Source organism: Monodelphis domestica, chromosome 7 (assembly GCF_027887165.1).
Source record: "Monodelphis domestica isolate mMonDom1 chromosome 7, mMonDom1.pri, whole genome shotgun sequence".
NCBI classification, from domain to species: domain Eukaryota; kingdom Metazoa; phylum Chordata; class Mammalia; order Didelphimorphia; family Didelphidae; genus Monodelphis; species Monodelphis domestica.
Window position 1 is genome coordinate 273,948,657 of NC_077233.1, and position 18,970 is coordinate 273,967,626.

The 18,970-nt window shown below is 34.5% G+C and overlaps 1 protein-coding gene across 2 annotated transcripts in view; it reads right to left on the reverse strand.

The window, feature by feature from the left end:
- AOPEP (aminopeptidase O (putative)) overlaps positions 1-18,970 on the reverse strand; it is a 524,226-nt gene that overhangs the window by 185,095 nt on the left and 320,161 nt on the right. For both annotated transcript variants that reach the window (XR_008913378.1, XM_007497916.2), the window contains exon 10: positions 8,651-8,694. Coding sequence is in view for 1 of the 2 variants with exons in the window: in XM_007497916.2 (XP_007497978.1) it covers positions 8,651-8,694 (44 nt within the window). In the remaining variant the exon portion in view is untranslated. The remainder of the gene's footprint in view (positions 1-8,650; positions 8,695-18,970) is intronic.

Sequence of the window (18,970 nt, forward strand, 5' to 3'; positions counted from 1 at the left end):
AACAGTGAAAAATGTGTTTACTTCATCAGGGGTTCTTAATTGTGTGTGTGAGCATGTGCACATGCACATGCATATGTGTGTACGTGTGTGTATACCTGTTTGAGTGATGGACCTCTATGGCAGCTTGGCTTGGTGAAGTCCATGGATACGTCAGCATCATGTTTTTAAATGCATAAAATAAAACAGATAGGAAACCAGTTCTATTTAAAGGTAATTAACAAAAACTAAGTTCATGGTCTTCACGTTAAGAATCCCTGTCCAGGAGTTTGTACTTTTGGAGTACATAAACCCTTTTTTTTTTCTTTAGATAGGCATCATTTCTGAGATTTTCATTGACTTTTTGTTTCCAAATAATAGAGGAGGCTGGCCTCAAAGCAATACGATTTGGCTTAGAGCTTTAAGTTATCTCAGGAGCAGATTTAAATGACCTGTTGTTTGAAATGCAGTGCTGATTTTGATTGGGGAAATGAGATATCTCACTTAATAAATAACACCTTCTCACCGAGAGCACTTAAACTAGGTGGTAGGCATTCATGGCAATAATTTTGTAGTTTGCAAGAGTGCACTTTATTCTTAAAAAGCTCTTTAGTAGGAAAAAAATATGGTATAGAGAAAAGCACCCTTCTTTCTACTTAATGATCCTTATAGTTCAAGAATTGTGGTGGTTTCTTGTAAGCAGTTTTCATTCCTATCCAGTCAGCTCCAAGAAAACCAAAAGTTTCACTTCAACTAGTACCCAGAATAACAACTGTCTAGGCATTATCTTTTCCCTAAGAAGTTTATTAAATACTGAATATCTTGATTTCTATGTCTAATATAATTTCACTTGGACACAGGAAAACTTGAGTTTTTCCTTCAGAAATGTGAAAACAGATGTTTGTAGTATTTTCATCCTTGAGTTGGAGTGCAAAGGGGAGGTAAATGTAATAACAACTGGATTTTTATCACTGTACAGGGAGGGAAGTATGCAGTGTAAGTGGCCCCCTAAACTCTTTGACTCTCACTTTTTAAATTATTCATTATTATTGCTTAATTTTTTTGCATAAAAGTCATCTTATTTGAGGGTCAGCTTACAAGGAAACTACCATATGAGACAAAGCAACTTCTCTGAAAAGATAGCTTTAGTACTGGTTAAAAAATGAGTAATCTAGTGTTTGATAAAAGAAAATGCACAATTTCTCTCTGGAAACAGGGAATGCAAAAACAAGAAAATATTTCAACAGTATTTAGGGAGAATAAGAGAGAGAGTTTCTACAAATATAGGAAGGAAGGAAGAAGGAAGGAGTCATTGTGCTGAGTGCTTTGTAAAAATTATCTCATTCAATGCTCACAACTACCCTGGGAGACAGGTGATATCATCTTTCATTTTACAGTTAAGGAAACTGAGGCATGCAGTGGTTAGGTGACTTGCCCGAGGTCATAAAGCTATTAAGAGTCTGAGGCTAAACTTGAACTCTGGTCTTCTGGACTCCAGAATCTGGTGAGGGAACTGTTCCAACTCCTTGACTTTACTCATGTGCAAAATAATAAATAATTCCTTCCTTATGAAACAAATGAATTAGATTATAAAACACCAAAGGAGTATTGCCCTACTAATTTTTTCTTTTAAATTTTATTTAATTAAGAAAAATTTTCCATGGCTACATGATTCAAGTTCTTTCCCTCCCCTCCTCCAACCTCCCTCCTCTAGCTACCACTGGGTTTTATTATTGATATTTGCACTAGGGTGATTATTTAGAGTCTACATCCCCAATTATATTCCCATCAACTCATGTGATCAAACAGTTGTTTTCCTTCTCTGTTTCTACTCCCATAGTTCTTCCTCTGGATGTGGATAGTGTTCTGTCTCATGAGTCCCTCAGAATTGTCCTGGATCATTGCATTGCTGCTAGTAGAGAAGTCCATTACATTTGATTGCACCACAGTGTATCAGTCTCTGTGTACAATGTTCTCCTGGTTCTGCTCCTTTCACTATTGCATCAATTGCTGAAGGTCATTCCAGTTCGCATGGAATTCCTCCAGTTCCTTATTCCTTTTAGCACAATAGTATTCCATAACCAACATATACCACAATTTGTTTAGCTATTCCCCGATCAAAGGGCATCCCCTCATTTTCCAATTTTTTGCCACCACAAACAGTGTAGCTATAAATATTTTTATACAAGTCTTTTTACTTTATCTCTTTGGGGTATAAACCCAGCAGTGGTATGGCTGGATCAAAGGGAAGGCAATCTTTTAAAATCCTTTGGGCATACTTCCAAATTGCCATCCAGAATGGTTGAATCAATTCACAATTCCACCAGCAATGCATTGAAGTCCTTATTTTGCCACATCTCCTCCAACATTTATCTTCCTTTGTTGTCATATTAGCCAATCTACTAGGTGTGAAGTGGTACCTCAGAGTTGTTTTGATTGGCATTTCTCTAAATTATAAGACATTTAGATCATTTTTACAGTGCTTATTGATAGTTTTGATTTCTTTATCTGAAAACTGCCTATTCATGTCCCTTGCCAATTTATCAATTGGGGAATGGCTTGATTTTTTTGTAGATTGATTTAACTTCTTATATATTTGAGTAATTAGACCTCTGTCAGAGGTTTTGTTATAAAGATTTTTTCCCAATTTGTTGCTTCCCTTCTAATTTTGGTTGCATTGGGTTTGTTTGTACAAAACCTTTTTAATTTAATGTAATCAAAATTATTTATTTTATATTTTTTAATTTTTTCTAACTCTTTCTTGGTCTTGAAAGCTTTCCTTTCCCAGAGATCTGACAGGTATACAAATGTTCACCTAATTTATAGTTTCCTTGTTTATATTCAATTAACTTACACATTCTGAATTTATCTTGGTGTAGGGTATAAGATGCTGACCTAAATCTAATCTCTCCCATACTGTTTTCCAATTTTCCCAGCAGTTTTTGTCAAATAGTGGGTCTTCATCCCCAAAGTTGGGGTCTTGGGTTTATCATACACTGTCTTGTTGAGGCCATTTACCCCAAGTCTATTCCGATGATCTTCCTTTCTGTCTCTTAACCAGTATCATATTGTTTTGATGGCCACTGCCTTAGAGTATAGTTTGAGATCTGGGACTGCAAGGCCACCTTCCTTCACATTTTTTTTCATTATTTCTCTGCATATCCTTGATCTTTTGTTCATACAAATGAACTCTGTTATAATTTTTTTGTAATTCAATAAAAAAGTTTCTTGGTAGTTTGATAGGTATGGCACTAAATAGGTAAATTAGTTTGGGTAGGATTATCATTTTTATTATGTTAGCTCATCCTACCCATGAGCAATTAATGTTTTTTCAATTGTTTTGATCTAGTTTTAATCGTGTGGAAAGTGTTTTGTAGTTGTGTTCATATAGTTTCTGTGTTTATCTCGGCAAATAGATTCTGAAGTATTTTATATTGTCTAGGGTGATTTTAAATGGAATTTCTCTTTTTAACTCTTGCTGCATAGATGTGTTAGAAATGCTGATGATTTATGTGGGTTTATTTTGTATCCTGCAACTTTGCTAAAGTTGTTGATTATTTCCACTAGCTTTTTAGTTGATTTTCTAGGATTCCTTAAGTAGACCATCATATCATCTACAAAGAGTGATAGCTTGATCTCTTCATTGCCCATTTTAATACATTCAATTTCGTTTCCTTCTTTAATTGCTACTGCAAGTGTTTCTAGTACAATTTTAAATAATAGAGGTCATGATGGGCATCCTTGCTTCACTCCTGATCTTATTGGGAAGGCTTCTAGTTTATTCCCATTGCAGATGTTGCTTGCTGATGGTTTTAAATATATACTGTTTACTATTTTTAGGAGAGGTTCTTCTATTTCTATATTTTATAGTGTTTTAAATAAGAATGAGTATTTTATTTTGTCAAAGGCTTTTTCTGCATCTATTGAAATAATCAGGTGATTTTTGTTGGTTTGCTGTTAATTAGTTAATTATGTGGATGGTTTTCCTAATATTGAACCATCCTTGCATTCCTGGTATAAATCCTACCTGATCATAATGAATAATTCTCGTGATCACTTGCTGGAGTCTTTTTGCTAGTATCTTATTTAAGATTTTTGCATCTATATTCATTAAGGAGATTGATCTGTAGTTTTTTTCTCTGTTTTTGATCTGTCTGGCTTTGTAATCAGTAGCATATTTGTGTCATAAAAAGAATTTAGTAGGACTCCTTCTTTGGAAATTATGTCAAATAGTTTGTATAGTATTGGGATTATCTGTTCTTTGAAAGTTTGATAGAATTCACTTGTGAATCCATCAGGCCCTGGGGATTTTTCCTAAGGGAGTTCTGTGATGGCTTGTTCAGTTTCTTTTTCTGATATGGGATTGTTTAAGTATTCTATTTCTTCTTCTGTTAATCTAAGCAATTTATATTTTTGTAAATATTCATCCACATCATCTAGATTGCTGTATTTATTGCCATATAATTGGGAAAAATAGTTTTTTAATGATTGCTTAATTTTCTCTTCATTAGAGGTGAGGTCTCCCTTTTCATCTTTGATACTGTTAATTCGGTTTTCTTCTTCCCTTTTTTGTTATTAGATTAACCATTACTTTGTCTATTTTATTTGTTTTTTTTTCCAAAGTACCAGATTCTAGTCTTATTTATTAATTCAATAGTTCTTTCACTTTCAATTTTATTCATTTCTCCTTTAATTTTTTGGATTTCTAATTTATTTTTCATCTGGGGATTTTTAATTTGTTTTTTTTTTCTTGTTTTTTAATTTGCATGCCCAATTCATTGACCTCTGCCCTCCATGATTTGTTAATATATGCCCTCAAGAATATAAATTTCCCCCTGAGTATTTTGGCTGAATCCCATAACTTTTGATAGGATATCTCATCATTGTCATTCTCTTTGATGAAATTATTAACCATTTCTATGATTTGTTCTTTAACTAGTTTTGGAGAATTGTATTATTTAATTTCCAATTAATTTTTGATTTGCCTCTCCATGTTCCCTTACTAATTATGACTTATTGCATTATGATCTGAAAAGGTTACATTTATTATTTCTGCACTTTTGCACTTGTTTGTCATGTTTTTATACCCTAGAACATGGTCAATCTTTGTGAATTCACCTTGTGCTGCTGAAAAGAAGGTACTTTTTGTCCCTATTTATTTTTCACCACATGTCTATTAACTCTAATTTTTCTAAGATTTCTTTCACATCTTTTACCTCTTCTTATTAATTTTTTTAGTTCGACTTATCTAGGTCTGGTAGAGGAAGGTTCAGGTCTCCCACTAGTATTTTTTACTATCTATTTCCTCCTTAATCACCAGTAGTTTCTTCTTAAAAAATCTGGATGTTAGACTGTATGGTGCATACATGCTGAGTACTAATATTTCCTCATTGTCTACACTGCCTTTTATCAGGATGTAATTACCTTATCTATCTCTTTTAATCAGATCTATTTTTACTTTGGCTTTGTCAGATATCATGATTATGACTCCTGCCTTCGTTTTCTGAGTTGATGTCCAATAGATTTTGCTCCAGCCTTGTACCTTTACCCTATGTCTGTCTACCTGGCTTAAGTGTGTTTCTTGTAGACAACATATGGTAAAATTTTGGTTTCTACTGCACTCTGTTATTTGCTTCCATTTTATGGGTGAGTTCATCCCATTCACATTCAGACTTAGGGTCTATTATTTTCCCTCCCCCTCTCATTCCCTCCCTTTTTGTACTCCCTGCCCACTTCCCTCCTTGATTTTTCCTTTTTAAACTACCCCCTCACACTCTCACTCCCTTGTATTGCTTCCCTCCCCACCAGTCCGTTTGCTACACTTCTACTTCTCTATAGGGCATGATACAACTCTCTGCCCCTATGGATCTGAGTGTTCTTCCCTCTCTGAATCAATTTCAATGCCTGTAAGATTGATGCCTATCAATGCCTGTCTCCAATCTCTTTCACCCTTCCATTGTATTGGTCTTCTTTCCCCCTTCCTCCATGCACTTCTTTATGAAATAGAAATGAACCCCATTTCATGTCTTTTCTCATTTCTTAGTATTATCTTCTTTTTAACCCCTAGTTTATGTATATATACATTTCATCCTATACAGTTTGTCACTGTTCCCTCTAAGTATACTTCTTCTAGCTACCCTGATGACAATTTTTAAGAGTAACCAATATCATCTTTTCTTATAGAAGTACAAATCATTTGAACTCATTGGGTCCCTTAAAAAGTTTTTTCCCCCTTTCTTAATTACCTTTTGGTGATTCTTTTGAGTTCTGTTGTTTGGGCATCAAATTTTCTGTTTAAGTTTGGTCTTTTCTTTACGAATTCTTGTAAGTCTTCTATTTTATTAAATGACCATACTTTCCCCTACAAGAATATAGTCAGTTTTGCTGGGTAGTTGATTCTTGGGTGTAGACCGAGTTCCCTTGCTTTCTGGAATATCACATTCCATGCCTTCTGGTCCTTCAGTGTAGATGCAGCCAGGTCCTGTGTTATCTTAATTGTGGTTCCATGATATTTGAATGACTTCTTAGCATCTTATAATATTTTTTCCTTGTTCTGATAGTTATTGAATTTGGTTGTCACATTCCTGGGTGTTGTCAGTTGGGAATTAAGTGCAGGAGGTGATCTGTGGATTCTTTCACTCTCTACTTTTCCTTCTTGTTGGAGAATGTCAGGGCAGTTTTCTTATATAATTTCCTGTAGAATGATGTCCAGACCTTTTCTTTTGTCATTATCTTCTGGATGTCCAATATTTCTTCGATTTTCTCTTCTGGATCTATTTTCTAGGTCTGTAGTTTTTGTCAATGAGGTGTTTCATATTTTCCTCAATTTTTTCATTCTTTTGATTTTGTTTTATAGACTCTTTTTTTAAAATAGACTTTTTATAGACTGCCTTGTGAAGTCATTTGCTTCTAGTTGTTGGTTTCTAATTTTTAAAGAATGAATATCATCCCTGGCTTTTTGGTCATCTTTCTCCTGGTCCGATTTTCTTTGTAGGTCATCTTTCACCTTCTTTGCCTCATTTTCAAGCTGGCCAATTCTGACTTTCAAGACACTATTTTCTTGTTTTAGTTCATGTGCTTCCATTTCTAGATGACTTATTTTGCTTTTTAATTTCTTTTCCCAATTGTCTTCAGCCTCTCTTAATTGTTTTTTGAATTCTGTTTTGAGTTCTTCCAAAGCTGTGTCTAATTCACTGGAGTTTCTGTGGTTTTGCTTGGTGTTCCTTGGTCCTCCTCTGTTCCATTTGCTCTTTTTTCATTACCTTGATAGAAGCTGATGATTGTAATTTCTTTTTTTCTTTTTCTGTTGTTTACTCATATTTTCTTCTTCTTTCCCCCCTGTCATTAGCAGTAATCTTGTTCCTCTGATTATTTTCTGGTTCTGTGGGTTTGGGCTCTTCTGTTCTGAAGGGGCTTCTTCTTTGCCCTGCTGATAGACTAGGTTAGGCTGATGGTATTAATGAGCCCTGAGGTCAGATCTTCCCCAGCTAGCAGCAGAATTTGAAAGTGTAGGTGAAGGTGTGGAAGCTGAAGAGCTGGGGTTCCCATCCTGTTATCAAGGTATTCTGTAGTGGTTGCAGCCTTCACCCTCAGAGCTTAGTCAGCAAGACTCTCAATGGAGTCAATGGGAAAGGGGTGTTGTAGATTGAGCTTCCTTGGCCTCTGAAGGCTTCTTACCTGCACTATTGATAAGATTAACCCAGGGCAGAGTTGATCTGAGGAGCTGGATGTGCCCTGTGGCCAAAACCTCGAGAAAAGGAGGCAGGGCAAGATGAAGCATTTTGGTTGTGACTATGCTGCCCTCTCTGTGTTTCTCCTCCAGCTGCCTTCATGCCACCTATGTTCAATGCCCTGAACCTGACACAGCTGTGTCAGCAAGGCACTCTCTCCAGATTCAAGCCCTTGCCTGCCCAGAAATTCTAGCCACCACTGGAGGCTCAGCACTGTAGGTGGGAGAGGAGTCCTGGGACCTTCCTTCTTCCTTTCCCTTCAACCTGACAGTTCAAGAATTCAGGCTTTTTTTGATATACCTTTTAAGTTGAATCCAGTAGGAGGGTTCCCCAGTTCTATCCTATTATTAAATTTGGTTTTCTGTCCCCACAAAGCACTTTGCTTTTGTTTGGTGTGGAGGGTTTTCAGGGAGGTCTGGACTTTTGCTGTGTCTAAGCCACCATCTTGACTCTGCCTCCTGTTTGTTTCTTACCTTAATAATTCTTCCACTTTTTTGCTCTGTGTGATTCTTGTTCACTAAACCTTCATACATGCTCTAAACAACATAGTTGATATCTTCTTGTTCTTTTTCATATCTCAGAGGTATCAACATATGTGGTTATCTAGCTTTTATCTCTCATTTTAACTAAATTACTGTCCTACCTCCTTTTCCAGTCATAATGATCTTTAATGATATTTTTTATGCAGTCTCTAGCACTTAAGTCATTCTTAGTAAGTGATTTCAGCCCATCTTTGTATAGCCCATTATGCTACTTATCATTTTAATTATTCTAAAAGTGTGCTGTTATGAATTTATAGCTATATAATACTGTTCAGTGTTTTTGCTACATCTGGTCATAAGTCAAAGGATGGAAGATGAGTGATTTGGCTGATATGCTTAAAAAGAATTTCTGTTAAAAAGTAAATTCTAGCTGCTCCCATCCCCACTTTCATTTCCACTCACCGTTCTTCTTCTGAGATATCTTCTAGCAGCATATGAAGAAAATCCTGCAGAACAAACAAAGCAGACCTGTCTATCAATAAATTATCCTGAGGCTACATTCATTTTTGATAAAGCTTGACTAGCAACTATAAATAACTGATAAGAAGCCCCTGTTAAACCACACAATCACTTATTCAGTGTTCCAACTCAACCAGTTAAAGGAAGCAATTTTGTAAGAACCACTTCAAATAAAAATTTTAAGGTGTTTCATTATTTACTTTAGCCCAAAAACCTATTTCATTCACAATATAATCATTATCATCTTCAGTTTATGGAGAGGAATATAATTTTAAAAAATGTAATCAGATAATATTTAAAGGCACTTTTTGCAAAAAACAAACCAAAACCCCAATAATTTTTCACTCATTAGCCTTAAAGAGATCAACAATAAACTCCTAATTTTTTTAGTAAAACAAAGATGGATAAAGCTAACTGATGAATTTTTTTTTAAATCATTCTAAATCAGAAAGCAGTAATCTAAGTCCTTGACTTCCTCCATTGAGTTTTTCTTATCTACTCTAGGCTACACTAATCTCTGCCTTCTTTGAAATCATATTGTATTTATAATTAATAATACATAACCTTTAACATTTTATTGTTGACAAATTATTGTATATCTTAATCATCTCACTAATTAGACTATAAATTCCTTGAGAGCAGGAACTAGTCATACTTCTTTTATATTTCTCACAATGCCAAGCATAGAACTGTACACAGCAGATTGATAACTACCTAAGAGAAATTGTTTTTGTTTTTTAACATTTAATTTTTATTTTATTATTTCTCAATTACATTTAAACAAAAATTTTTAAGATTTAAAAAGTTTGAGCGCCATATTTTCTCCCTCCCTCCTTCTACTTCCCTCTCTTTGAGAAGACAAAAAATTTGATATAGATTGTACATATGTTGTTGTTCTGTCCTGTTGATTCAGTGTGACTCCATTTGTCCATGGAGTTTTCTTGATAAAGATATTGGAGTGGTTTGCCATTTCAATCTCTAGGAGATAAAGGCAAACAGAGAGTAAGTAACTTGCCCAGGGTTACACATATAGTAAGTATCTGAGGTTGGATTTGAATTTAGGTCTTCCTGACTCTAATTCCAGTGATTTATCTACTGAGCTACATTTCCTCCTAGGCAAACAGATATAGTTATGCAAAACATATTCCATAAATATAGGGGTAAGAGGTATCCATGTTGCAAAAGAAAGTACAAACCAAAATAAACAAGAATTTTAAAGAAAAGTTTAAAAAGTATGTTTCAATCTTCATTTAGACAGCATCAGTTATTTCTCTACAAGTAAATAGGATTTGCATTTTTCATCATAAGTTCTTTGGAAATATCTTGGATCAATGTATGACTAATAATAAGTAAGTCATCCATAGCTGATCATCCTTGAAATATTGCTGTTACTGTGTACAATGTTCTCCTGGTTCTTCCTATAAGACTTATCATTTCTTTGATCACAATAGTATTCCATCATAATCATATACCACTTGTTCAGCCAGTCCCCAAATGATGGATATCCTCTTAATTTCCAATTCTTTGCAACCACAAATAGAACTGCTATAAATATTTTTGTACAAATAAATCCTTTTCCTATCTCACCCCACTCCCTTTAAAAAAGTCTTTTTGATATACAGACCTCATAGGGGTATTCCTGGCTAAAAGGGTACATACACACAGTTTTAGAGACTTTTCGGCATTGTTCCAAATTTTTCTCCAGACTGGTTAAATCAGATTACAACTCCACCAAGATTGCACTAGTGTCCCTTCAATATTTGTCATTTTCCTTTTCTGTCATATTTGCCAATCTAATAGTTGTGAGGTGGGACTTCAGAGTTGTTTTTATTTGTATTTCTCTAATCAAGGATGATTTTGAGCATTTTTATATGACTGTAGGCAGCTTTGATTTGTCAGAAAATTGCTTGTTCATGTCCTTTGACCATTATCAACTGGAGAGTGACTTATAGTCTTACAAAGTTGATACCATTTTCTATATATTTGAGAACTAAGGCCTTTATCAGAGAAATTTGATGTAAACCCCCCCCCTCCCATTTATTTCCTACTTTCCTTCTAATCTTGGCTGCATTGTCTTTGGTAGGTGTGTGGGATGAAATTTGTGCATTGTACATTGTATTAGTATTAGTAATCATAGATTGGCAACTTCCTTTAGAAAAATAGTGGTTAGGTGCCCTCCACTAGGAGATATCAATCTCTTCTTTTGAAGAGTTATTAGTATAGGTCTTTGATATTCTTCTCAAATGTGGGCTAGATTCCCCCCTTTTCTATTCCTTGGGAAGCAGTTTAGGGGTGACCTAATTCCTATGAGAGAAATCTCAAAACTTACAAGTTACAATCTTGACTACATGTCCCAAGAAATGTTTTAGCCTGAATGCTATAGCCCAGTGTTGCGATGCTATAGCCCGAGAGATATTTCAAAGAGGGTTTCAGCTGGAATTGTTACAATCTGATAAATCCTTGGACAGGCCTAAAAGCCTGGCTCAGCTAAAAAATGCCAACCTGAGGAATATTCCCATGTGTTTGGAAATGTTAGAAAATAAAGAAAAGAAACTCAGAAGCATTGGAAAGGATTAAAGAGGATAGAAGAAGGATAAGAATAAGAAACAGATGATGGGAAAGTGGAGATAGCATTGTGATGGATCCCTATAAAATCTGAATAAACCTTAGCATCTATGCCCACTTCTGAGACCCCAGACTGTGGAGTATCTCTGTCTCTCTCTCCCCCACCTCCGTGAAAATTCTAGGTAGTATTGCCTCACCCTTGCCACTCCCCCCCACCACTTGTGAGGATGCCCTGTAGGCTCAGACAGTATTCTTCACCCTATGCCCCCCCCCCATGCCACTGAATAAAGCCACATGAACTCTCCCAGCATCAAGGCTCCTGTCTGCTCATTAGAGTGATCCTGGGGGTACAAGCTCCCCCTCCCCCGAATTTTACTCCATGCAGTGGGCAAAACTTTTAAAATTTCATATGACCCAAATTATCCATTTTACAACTTATAATGCTATTTATTTCATATTTGTTCATAATTTCTTCCCATATCTATAAATCTGACAGGTAAAATATTCCATGTTCCTTTTATTTGTGGTACCACCCCTTCATGTCAAAAATTAGGTATCTATTTTTACCTTATCTAGGTGTACCACTGGAGATGTTTGCCTAGATCTAGTTTCTGCCAAACTGCTTTACAGTTTTCTCACATTTTTGTTCTTTGAGAGAAAAATGTTCATTGTCACTCAGTGCCTACCACATTACCTTTAACATAGGTGCTTAATTAATGTTTGCAAGCGGAAATGAATCACCCAAAGGAAGGTAAATCATGTAGCATGAGTTCATATCTTAATGAGCCCTTATCTAATAATTAAAATAAAATAAAAACCACTTTGGCACCATTTTCATCAGAGGATGAAATAAAAGGATTTGGCCATAAATATGAATATTAAGGCACTGAAATAACAACTAAATTGAAAAAGTATATCCAAAAAAAAAGTATCTTTTTGGGATTGGGGGTACAGATCCTTTTTGAAATCTCTGAGGCTCTATGCTTCGGTTAATACTGCAGGGTCTTTTCACTGCTTCTTTCCTCCTTCTTTCATTCCCTTTCCCTATTCTTCTTTCTTCCATTTTTGTTAAGCCCTTCTCCTCTCTATCTTTCTGAACTGTTTCTCCAGATGTAGGAACTGACAGGTAATCAATTGATCTTTTTATCTTTGCTTTGTTTTCTTTTATTATTTTATTCTGAACTTAACAGATGAAAGAAAAGATAAGCATTTCCATATACAAAGAAGAGAAAGACATTATATATGTAATAGCAAACCTGCACCTTTTGGAGCTTGCCTTTCAAATATACAATAAAATCATCATGTTATTTTTAAAAGCTAACTTCAATGTCTGGTTCCTACTGATTTTTCTTCTGCTTTTTATATTTGGATGACCATCTTTTAATATTTTATTTGTTTTTTTTGGGGGGGGGGGGAGAAGTTGGTTTTTAATTTTGTTAATTCCATTGTTGGCTTCCCTTCCCTATCCTGCCCTCTACAGCTTCCCAAACTGAAAGAAAAACTTTGTATTGGGAGTTAGATAACATATTGTATCTCTGGGTTTTACAGAATCAGAGTTCATGAGTAGTATGGCACTGAAAATAGCTTTGGTAATATTGTCATTTTTATTAAACTGACACAAACTATTAGCAACTTAGTTGCTCTCTACAATCTCTTAGTAGACCATTATAGGTCTTGCAAAAAAATCAATAATTTTGTTTCTTATATTTTTTTCTATGAGCATAGGAAAAAAAGGCTTATTCCTTCAGTTACTATTACAGTAGATAATACTTTTATTCCTATATCATGTAAGAGTGGTAATAGTGGATTTTTTTTTTTATTCCTGATCTTAATGGAAAGTATTCCAGTGCTTCTCTGTTATAGATAATTCTAGTTCTTGGTTTCACATAGTTACTATTTACTATATCGAGCAAAAGGCCATTTATTACTATGCTTGTTAATGTGTAAACAAACAAACAAAACAGAAATGAGCTCTATTTTATCCAAAGAATTTTCTATAAATAATTGTGATTTTTGTCTTTACTATAAATATGATCTATCTTTTCAGTTTTTCTAATATTAAATGAACCTTGTATTCCAGTATGAATCAAACTTGTTCATAGGATGTGATCTTTTTGATATATCACTGTGGCTCCTTATTTATATTGGTGTATAATTTTCTTTCTTTTATCTCTCCCTGTTTTGAATATCAAGACTATATTTGTTTCAGTGAAGGAATCTTTAGGATATCTTTTCTTGTTTTTGTTAGCAATTTATATTATTTAGGAATCAATTGTTCTCTAAATATCCTTTAAATTTTACTTATAAATCCTTTTGGTTATCTGAGTTATTTTTCCCTTTGAGAGTTCATTTATGCCTAATTTAATTTCTGTTTCTGAGGATGAATTATTTCTATTTCTTGTTCTGTTCATCTGAATGTTGTATGTATTTTAAAAAATTAACCTATTTTATTTATATATAATTGATCAAAATAGTTAATAATCTTCCCCTTTGTTTTCTTCTCATTTTTAGTGAATTTTTTTGGCAAATTTTTCATACTGCCAATTTGATTCACCTTGGTTAATTTCTTATAGTTATGTCTTATTTTTAAAAGCTCATAGTTTTAATTACTCCATTTCTTGTTTGCGATATTGTTAATTTCTTCTTGATTTTCAGAATTTTTAATTTGGTGCTTAGTTTTAAAATTTTGTTGCTATTTTAGATTTTTTAGTTTCATAACTAATTCAATGATGTGTTCTTTTTTGTTTTTGATCTATAAAAAGAAGGCAAGCTAGTCTAGATAAAGTAGTATGTGCCAGGGAAAACAAATCACCAGCACTACCTTGACTAAAACTTCACTACAGCTCTGATGGAGACAGACCATTCCTATGTCCATCCCAGTCCCTATAGCCATTATTAAAGGGAAAAGTCACTGTTGAAAACAGGCCAATATTCCTCATCACCACCACCACCAAATTCTGTCCAAGTACCACAAATAGGCACAAGAGCTACATTTTCTTTCTGACACTTGCCATGTGACCAAACTATGTCCTCTTTTTATTATGCATTCCTTCATGTGATCCTTTGCTTTTGTTCTTCTTTTGAGTTTCTTGTTTCTTATATGCTACTACTTGCATCTACCATAGTCTTCTCTATTGTCTTCCGTAGTTCTTTGGTGACAATTGCATATCATATAGCAAAAATAGAAAAAGTTAAGAATAAAAAGATGGACTTTTTCTTTCCAAGAAAACTTTGGTCATTAAAACAATGACATAATTTCACAAAATTGAAAACAATTATTTCCTTCTCCTATTCAACTCTGAGTTCTCTTTGCTGTTCATTTAGTTAGGGAGATGTCTACCTTAAGCATGTGAAGACTTCTCTTGGAAGAATGGGTAGATGGGAACAGTTTGATCGAAGGGCCATGAAGGCAACTGACAGCAGGCACTGTGGAGTACTTCAATTTTGGCCAGACATCAAAGATGCCAAGGTTATCTTCTATACCAGGGCCATTGCCCCGCAGCCATGCCTGCCTATGCGGGCTTTTGTCTTGCCTCTGGACTTTGATGACTTTGAAAAAGAGAGAGTGAAGCTAATGACTTTATACAACTCTGCCTCAGTTAAATCCAATTTATACACAAGTCAAAAAAGCCCTTTTTGATGTCATTGGTCCTCTTTAAAAATGATGAAGCAACAATAACAGAAATAAGGACAGTTAGACAAGCTCTGTAAGGTATCCATACAAATGTAATTGAGTAATAGACAGTCTTCATCCATTTGGTCTTTCCTCTGAAGATATAAAAGTCAAACTCCTTTGAGTTATTATAGATCTCTTCCAAGAGGATTTACTACCTTCTAGTTCTTGATGCAGTCAGCATATCAGTCTTTAAACTGAAGGACCTCATGATGTACAGAATCATCCCTTTTCAACCTGAACTCCATGCTAAATATCCAAATCACAGTTGCAAGTATCTTTGTAGAATATATAAGTCCCAGTTTTATGCCTCACCTAATGTTTATTATTAGGCCATTACAGAGGCATACGTATTGTTCTATCTTCCATGGGCTAATGAATGAGATTGATACATGTATGGGAGATATCTTACTGTAAAAGAGCCTTTAAGGTAATGTTTCTTTCTTTCAAAAACTTTTTTTTATCAAATAAAATGCTTTTTCGTAACCAACAAATGATATATACAATGAGATCTTGTATTCACTATATATCAGTTAGAGTGAAATGATAAAGATGTCTTTCATAGGATCATAGCTCTACAGCTAGAAGGAACCCTTGCAGCCCTCTAATCCAATCTCTCATTTTCCAGATGAGGAATATGAGGCTTAGGGAAACTAATTACCTGTCATTTTATGGGCTAGACTATAAGCCTGAACTCTTGAAAACTGAGAGTAGATGTACAGATTACAAAACAGATAAAATTACAGAAAAAAGATAAATCTTTATTGTCTAAAGTGTCCTCTTTACATTTATACACTAAAATAGATCTAATGTATGATTGAAATCTGTAAGCTCATTTCTACTTGTGATTTTATATTCTATTTGTTACAGAAATTTCACTGAAAAGTACACTAAATTAATTCTATTAGAAAGAATAATTAAGTTTCCTTTTGTAGAAACCCTTGTTCTATGCTTGAAACTCCACTTTGTTGCTATTTCAAATAAAATCAACAAAAATCTAATATTAGAAACATATAGGTCATATAATCAAAATGGTGGAGGGAGGATCCCAAAATTGATTAATGCCTCACATCTGAAGTCATTTCCTTGCACCTGCAGTGAATATCATGAGAAAAAACAACAACAAAATGGAAACAAAACTAGCTTCCAGAATGAGAACAATTATTTTCATTTAGTTTTTTCTCCTCCTCAAAATAGTTGTCTTTACAATTGTTTCACAAAAGAGTAGTTTTTAGAAATTCATTATTCATAATCTCAATACTAACACATCAATATATTTGCTCTAAAAAATCTGATTAGTCTAATGGCAGCTACTAAGCTCATGAAAATGTCAAATATAGTAATTATAACTTCATACTAATTTTACTTCATTACAGTCCTATATTCCATATCAATTTATCCCATATTTCCCCCATAATTTATGCTCAATTATGCTGGGTAAAAATTACATTAGCAATGGCAAAAGGAAAAATGTAATTGCATAAGAGGCAGGAAACCAGAGTTAACCTTAATTCTGTCCCCTTACATTTTTCCATTAGAACAGGGTATTTCTTTGCATGATTACAGAATCAGTACTAAAATCATATGTAAATTCATAGAAAATGCACCAAGTCCTCAAATAGTTCTTCAATTAAAAAAAAAAGTAATCAAATAGCTTTCTAACAGGTCATCATCATCATTCTAGCTGCTTCTGTTTCTTACTGTTTTAGAGCTATGACTTAAGTGGGAGAATTTTTTGTTGTTGTTATATCATTTCAATCGTGTCCAACTCTTTATGACCTCTTTTGGGGTTTTCTTGGTGAAAATATTGGCTTGCTGTTTCTTTCTCTGTTTTTTTTTTTCACAGAAGAGGAACAGGTAAACAGAGTTAAGTGACTTTTCCAGGGTCACACAGCTAGTAAATGTCTGAGACCATATTTAAATTCAGGAATATAAACCTTTCTGACTCCACTTCTCATACTCAGTCCACTGTACCACTTAGCTGTGCCCAGCAAGAGAAATGCCAACCAGCTATAGTCTACCAAACTATTCTATCGAGTAGGATGATGGGATAAGAAACATACAAGTCTGTCTGTAGTAATAGCTGACTTTACCAGGATAACAGGGCATGGGCTATGTAGAAATGTGGCACCATTTGAGAAACCTGGTAACAGTAGAGTTTATGAATCTTTGTGCTAATGGCAAAGGTAATTAAAAAAAGTTAGATTCAAACTTTTATTCAGACTAAGGGGTTATATTATTTAGGTATTCTATTTGGATTCATACTCATCAGTGGAATTGTTTAATTGAAATTGTCTTGTTCCTTTCATGGATTCTACTTTAAATCACCAACAGAGAAGTTTCTATGATTTTTTACATCTGCAAATACCCAGTGTATAGCCAAATAAGTAGTAGATAATTTTTCCCTCATATGATGACATGAAAGATGGTTATTCCTTCTCTCTCAACCTCTTTTTAACCTTTTTATTTTGCCTTCACATTGCTCACAGCTTTTATGAAAAAAAAATTTGGAACTCACAACTGGCAGCAAAGGATTTCCTTTGACTCTAGAGCCATTTGAGAAGTCGATGATCAGTAAAATACCAGACCCAAAGCCTACAATTACTCCAGTGTCTTGAAATCATTCAAAACCAAAGGCACTAGGAAAACAAATTCATACTTTGGTCATCTTAACAATAGACTAAAGTGAATGATTTTGTTGGATTGAAATTTCATCCAAATTCTTTTGCTTGGTAAGCTAATATAAGTAGAATTATATAGGCATAGGCTAATGAATATAACTAAAGTTCCCATTGCAGACACAGAAAACTGGATCACATATTGGTGTTTATTTTCCACTCCTCTAAGAACGTAATATCAATAAGATCATTATTTGGAGACCATTTTGATTAATATCAAATAGGGATAAGCAGAGCTTAGACTGGTTGCTCCTCAGAGCAGGGGCTTGAGTCCTCATTAAAAATCTTGGGAGTCATCATCTTCACAGCCCTGAGTCTTTGACTGGGGTCAGTATTCTCAGCAAGAGCTTTGAAATGACTCGGTACAGAGCAGAGGAAGTTGGAGCAGTGAGTCAGAGGACAGCTGGAGTCAGTAAGTCTACAGTGAAGCTGCTTTGAGGAAGACATTTGGTTTGGAGACTGACTGTGGGTGTTGATGCAGCTGAAGCTTTCCCTGTTTGCCACTCTGACTATTGGAGGAATCATATAAAGGAGTGTGGCTGAACTTTTTCTTACTGAAAAGCTGTTTTAATTGGTGACATGTTTCAACTCTCCCTTTCCTCTATATTTTTATTTTTTTAAATCTTCCTGACTAAAATTGGCAAGAATTTTACTCTAGGTTATTTAATTTTGTCATAACTTTGGATTATGTGTTTGCCTTTGAAAGTATTTTCCATTTACATAAAAAGCCATGAACAATTGTGATAGATATGTATTGGAACCCAGTTTCCATCTGAAAAAATATACAGAAATATAAATAGGACAGAGATCTAAATCACTATTCAAATGTTAAGAATTTTCCTAACTGGGGGTTCTGAGTTGTATGGTTTTTATAATTTTTTATGTTATACAAACTTTTAAACCTAAGAGTGATTCAAACTGGTTAGGAGCCAATTTACCTAAAGAACCTAAATTTACCTAGAGTAAAAAACTCTAGCTTCCAAAGGGAAGAGGAAGGGTTGGAGTAAAGAAGGTGAAAAAAAAGAAAAACTATACCCCTGAAAGGCCTGCTGAGAAAAGAAAGGCATGGCTGGGAAGGATCTAGTTCCTTCCCTTTTTCCTATTGTGAAAAAGAGTGAAAAAAGTAATAACTAAGCAGTTTTGTTCCATAGTACACCTAATGGTTACATAAGCATAATTTTTAATGTCATGAATTTCAGCACAAGATCAGATCCTTGGTGATGAATTCTTGGCCATGGCAAATAACAATGCAAACCATCCTACCTCCTAAGAAGTACCCTTTAACTTACACAGGTATGGTAGCAAAATGTTAGAAGGGATGCAGGAAGCCTAGGAATCACACAGAAC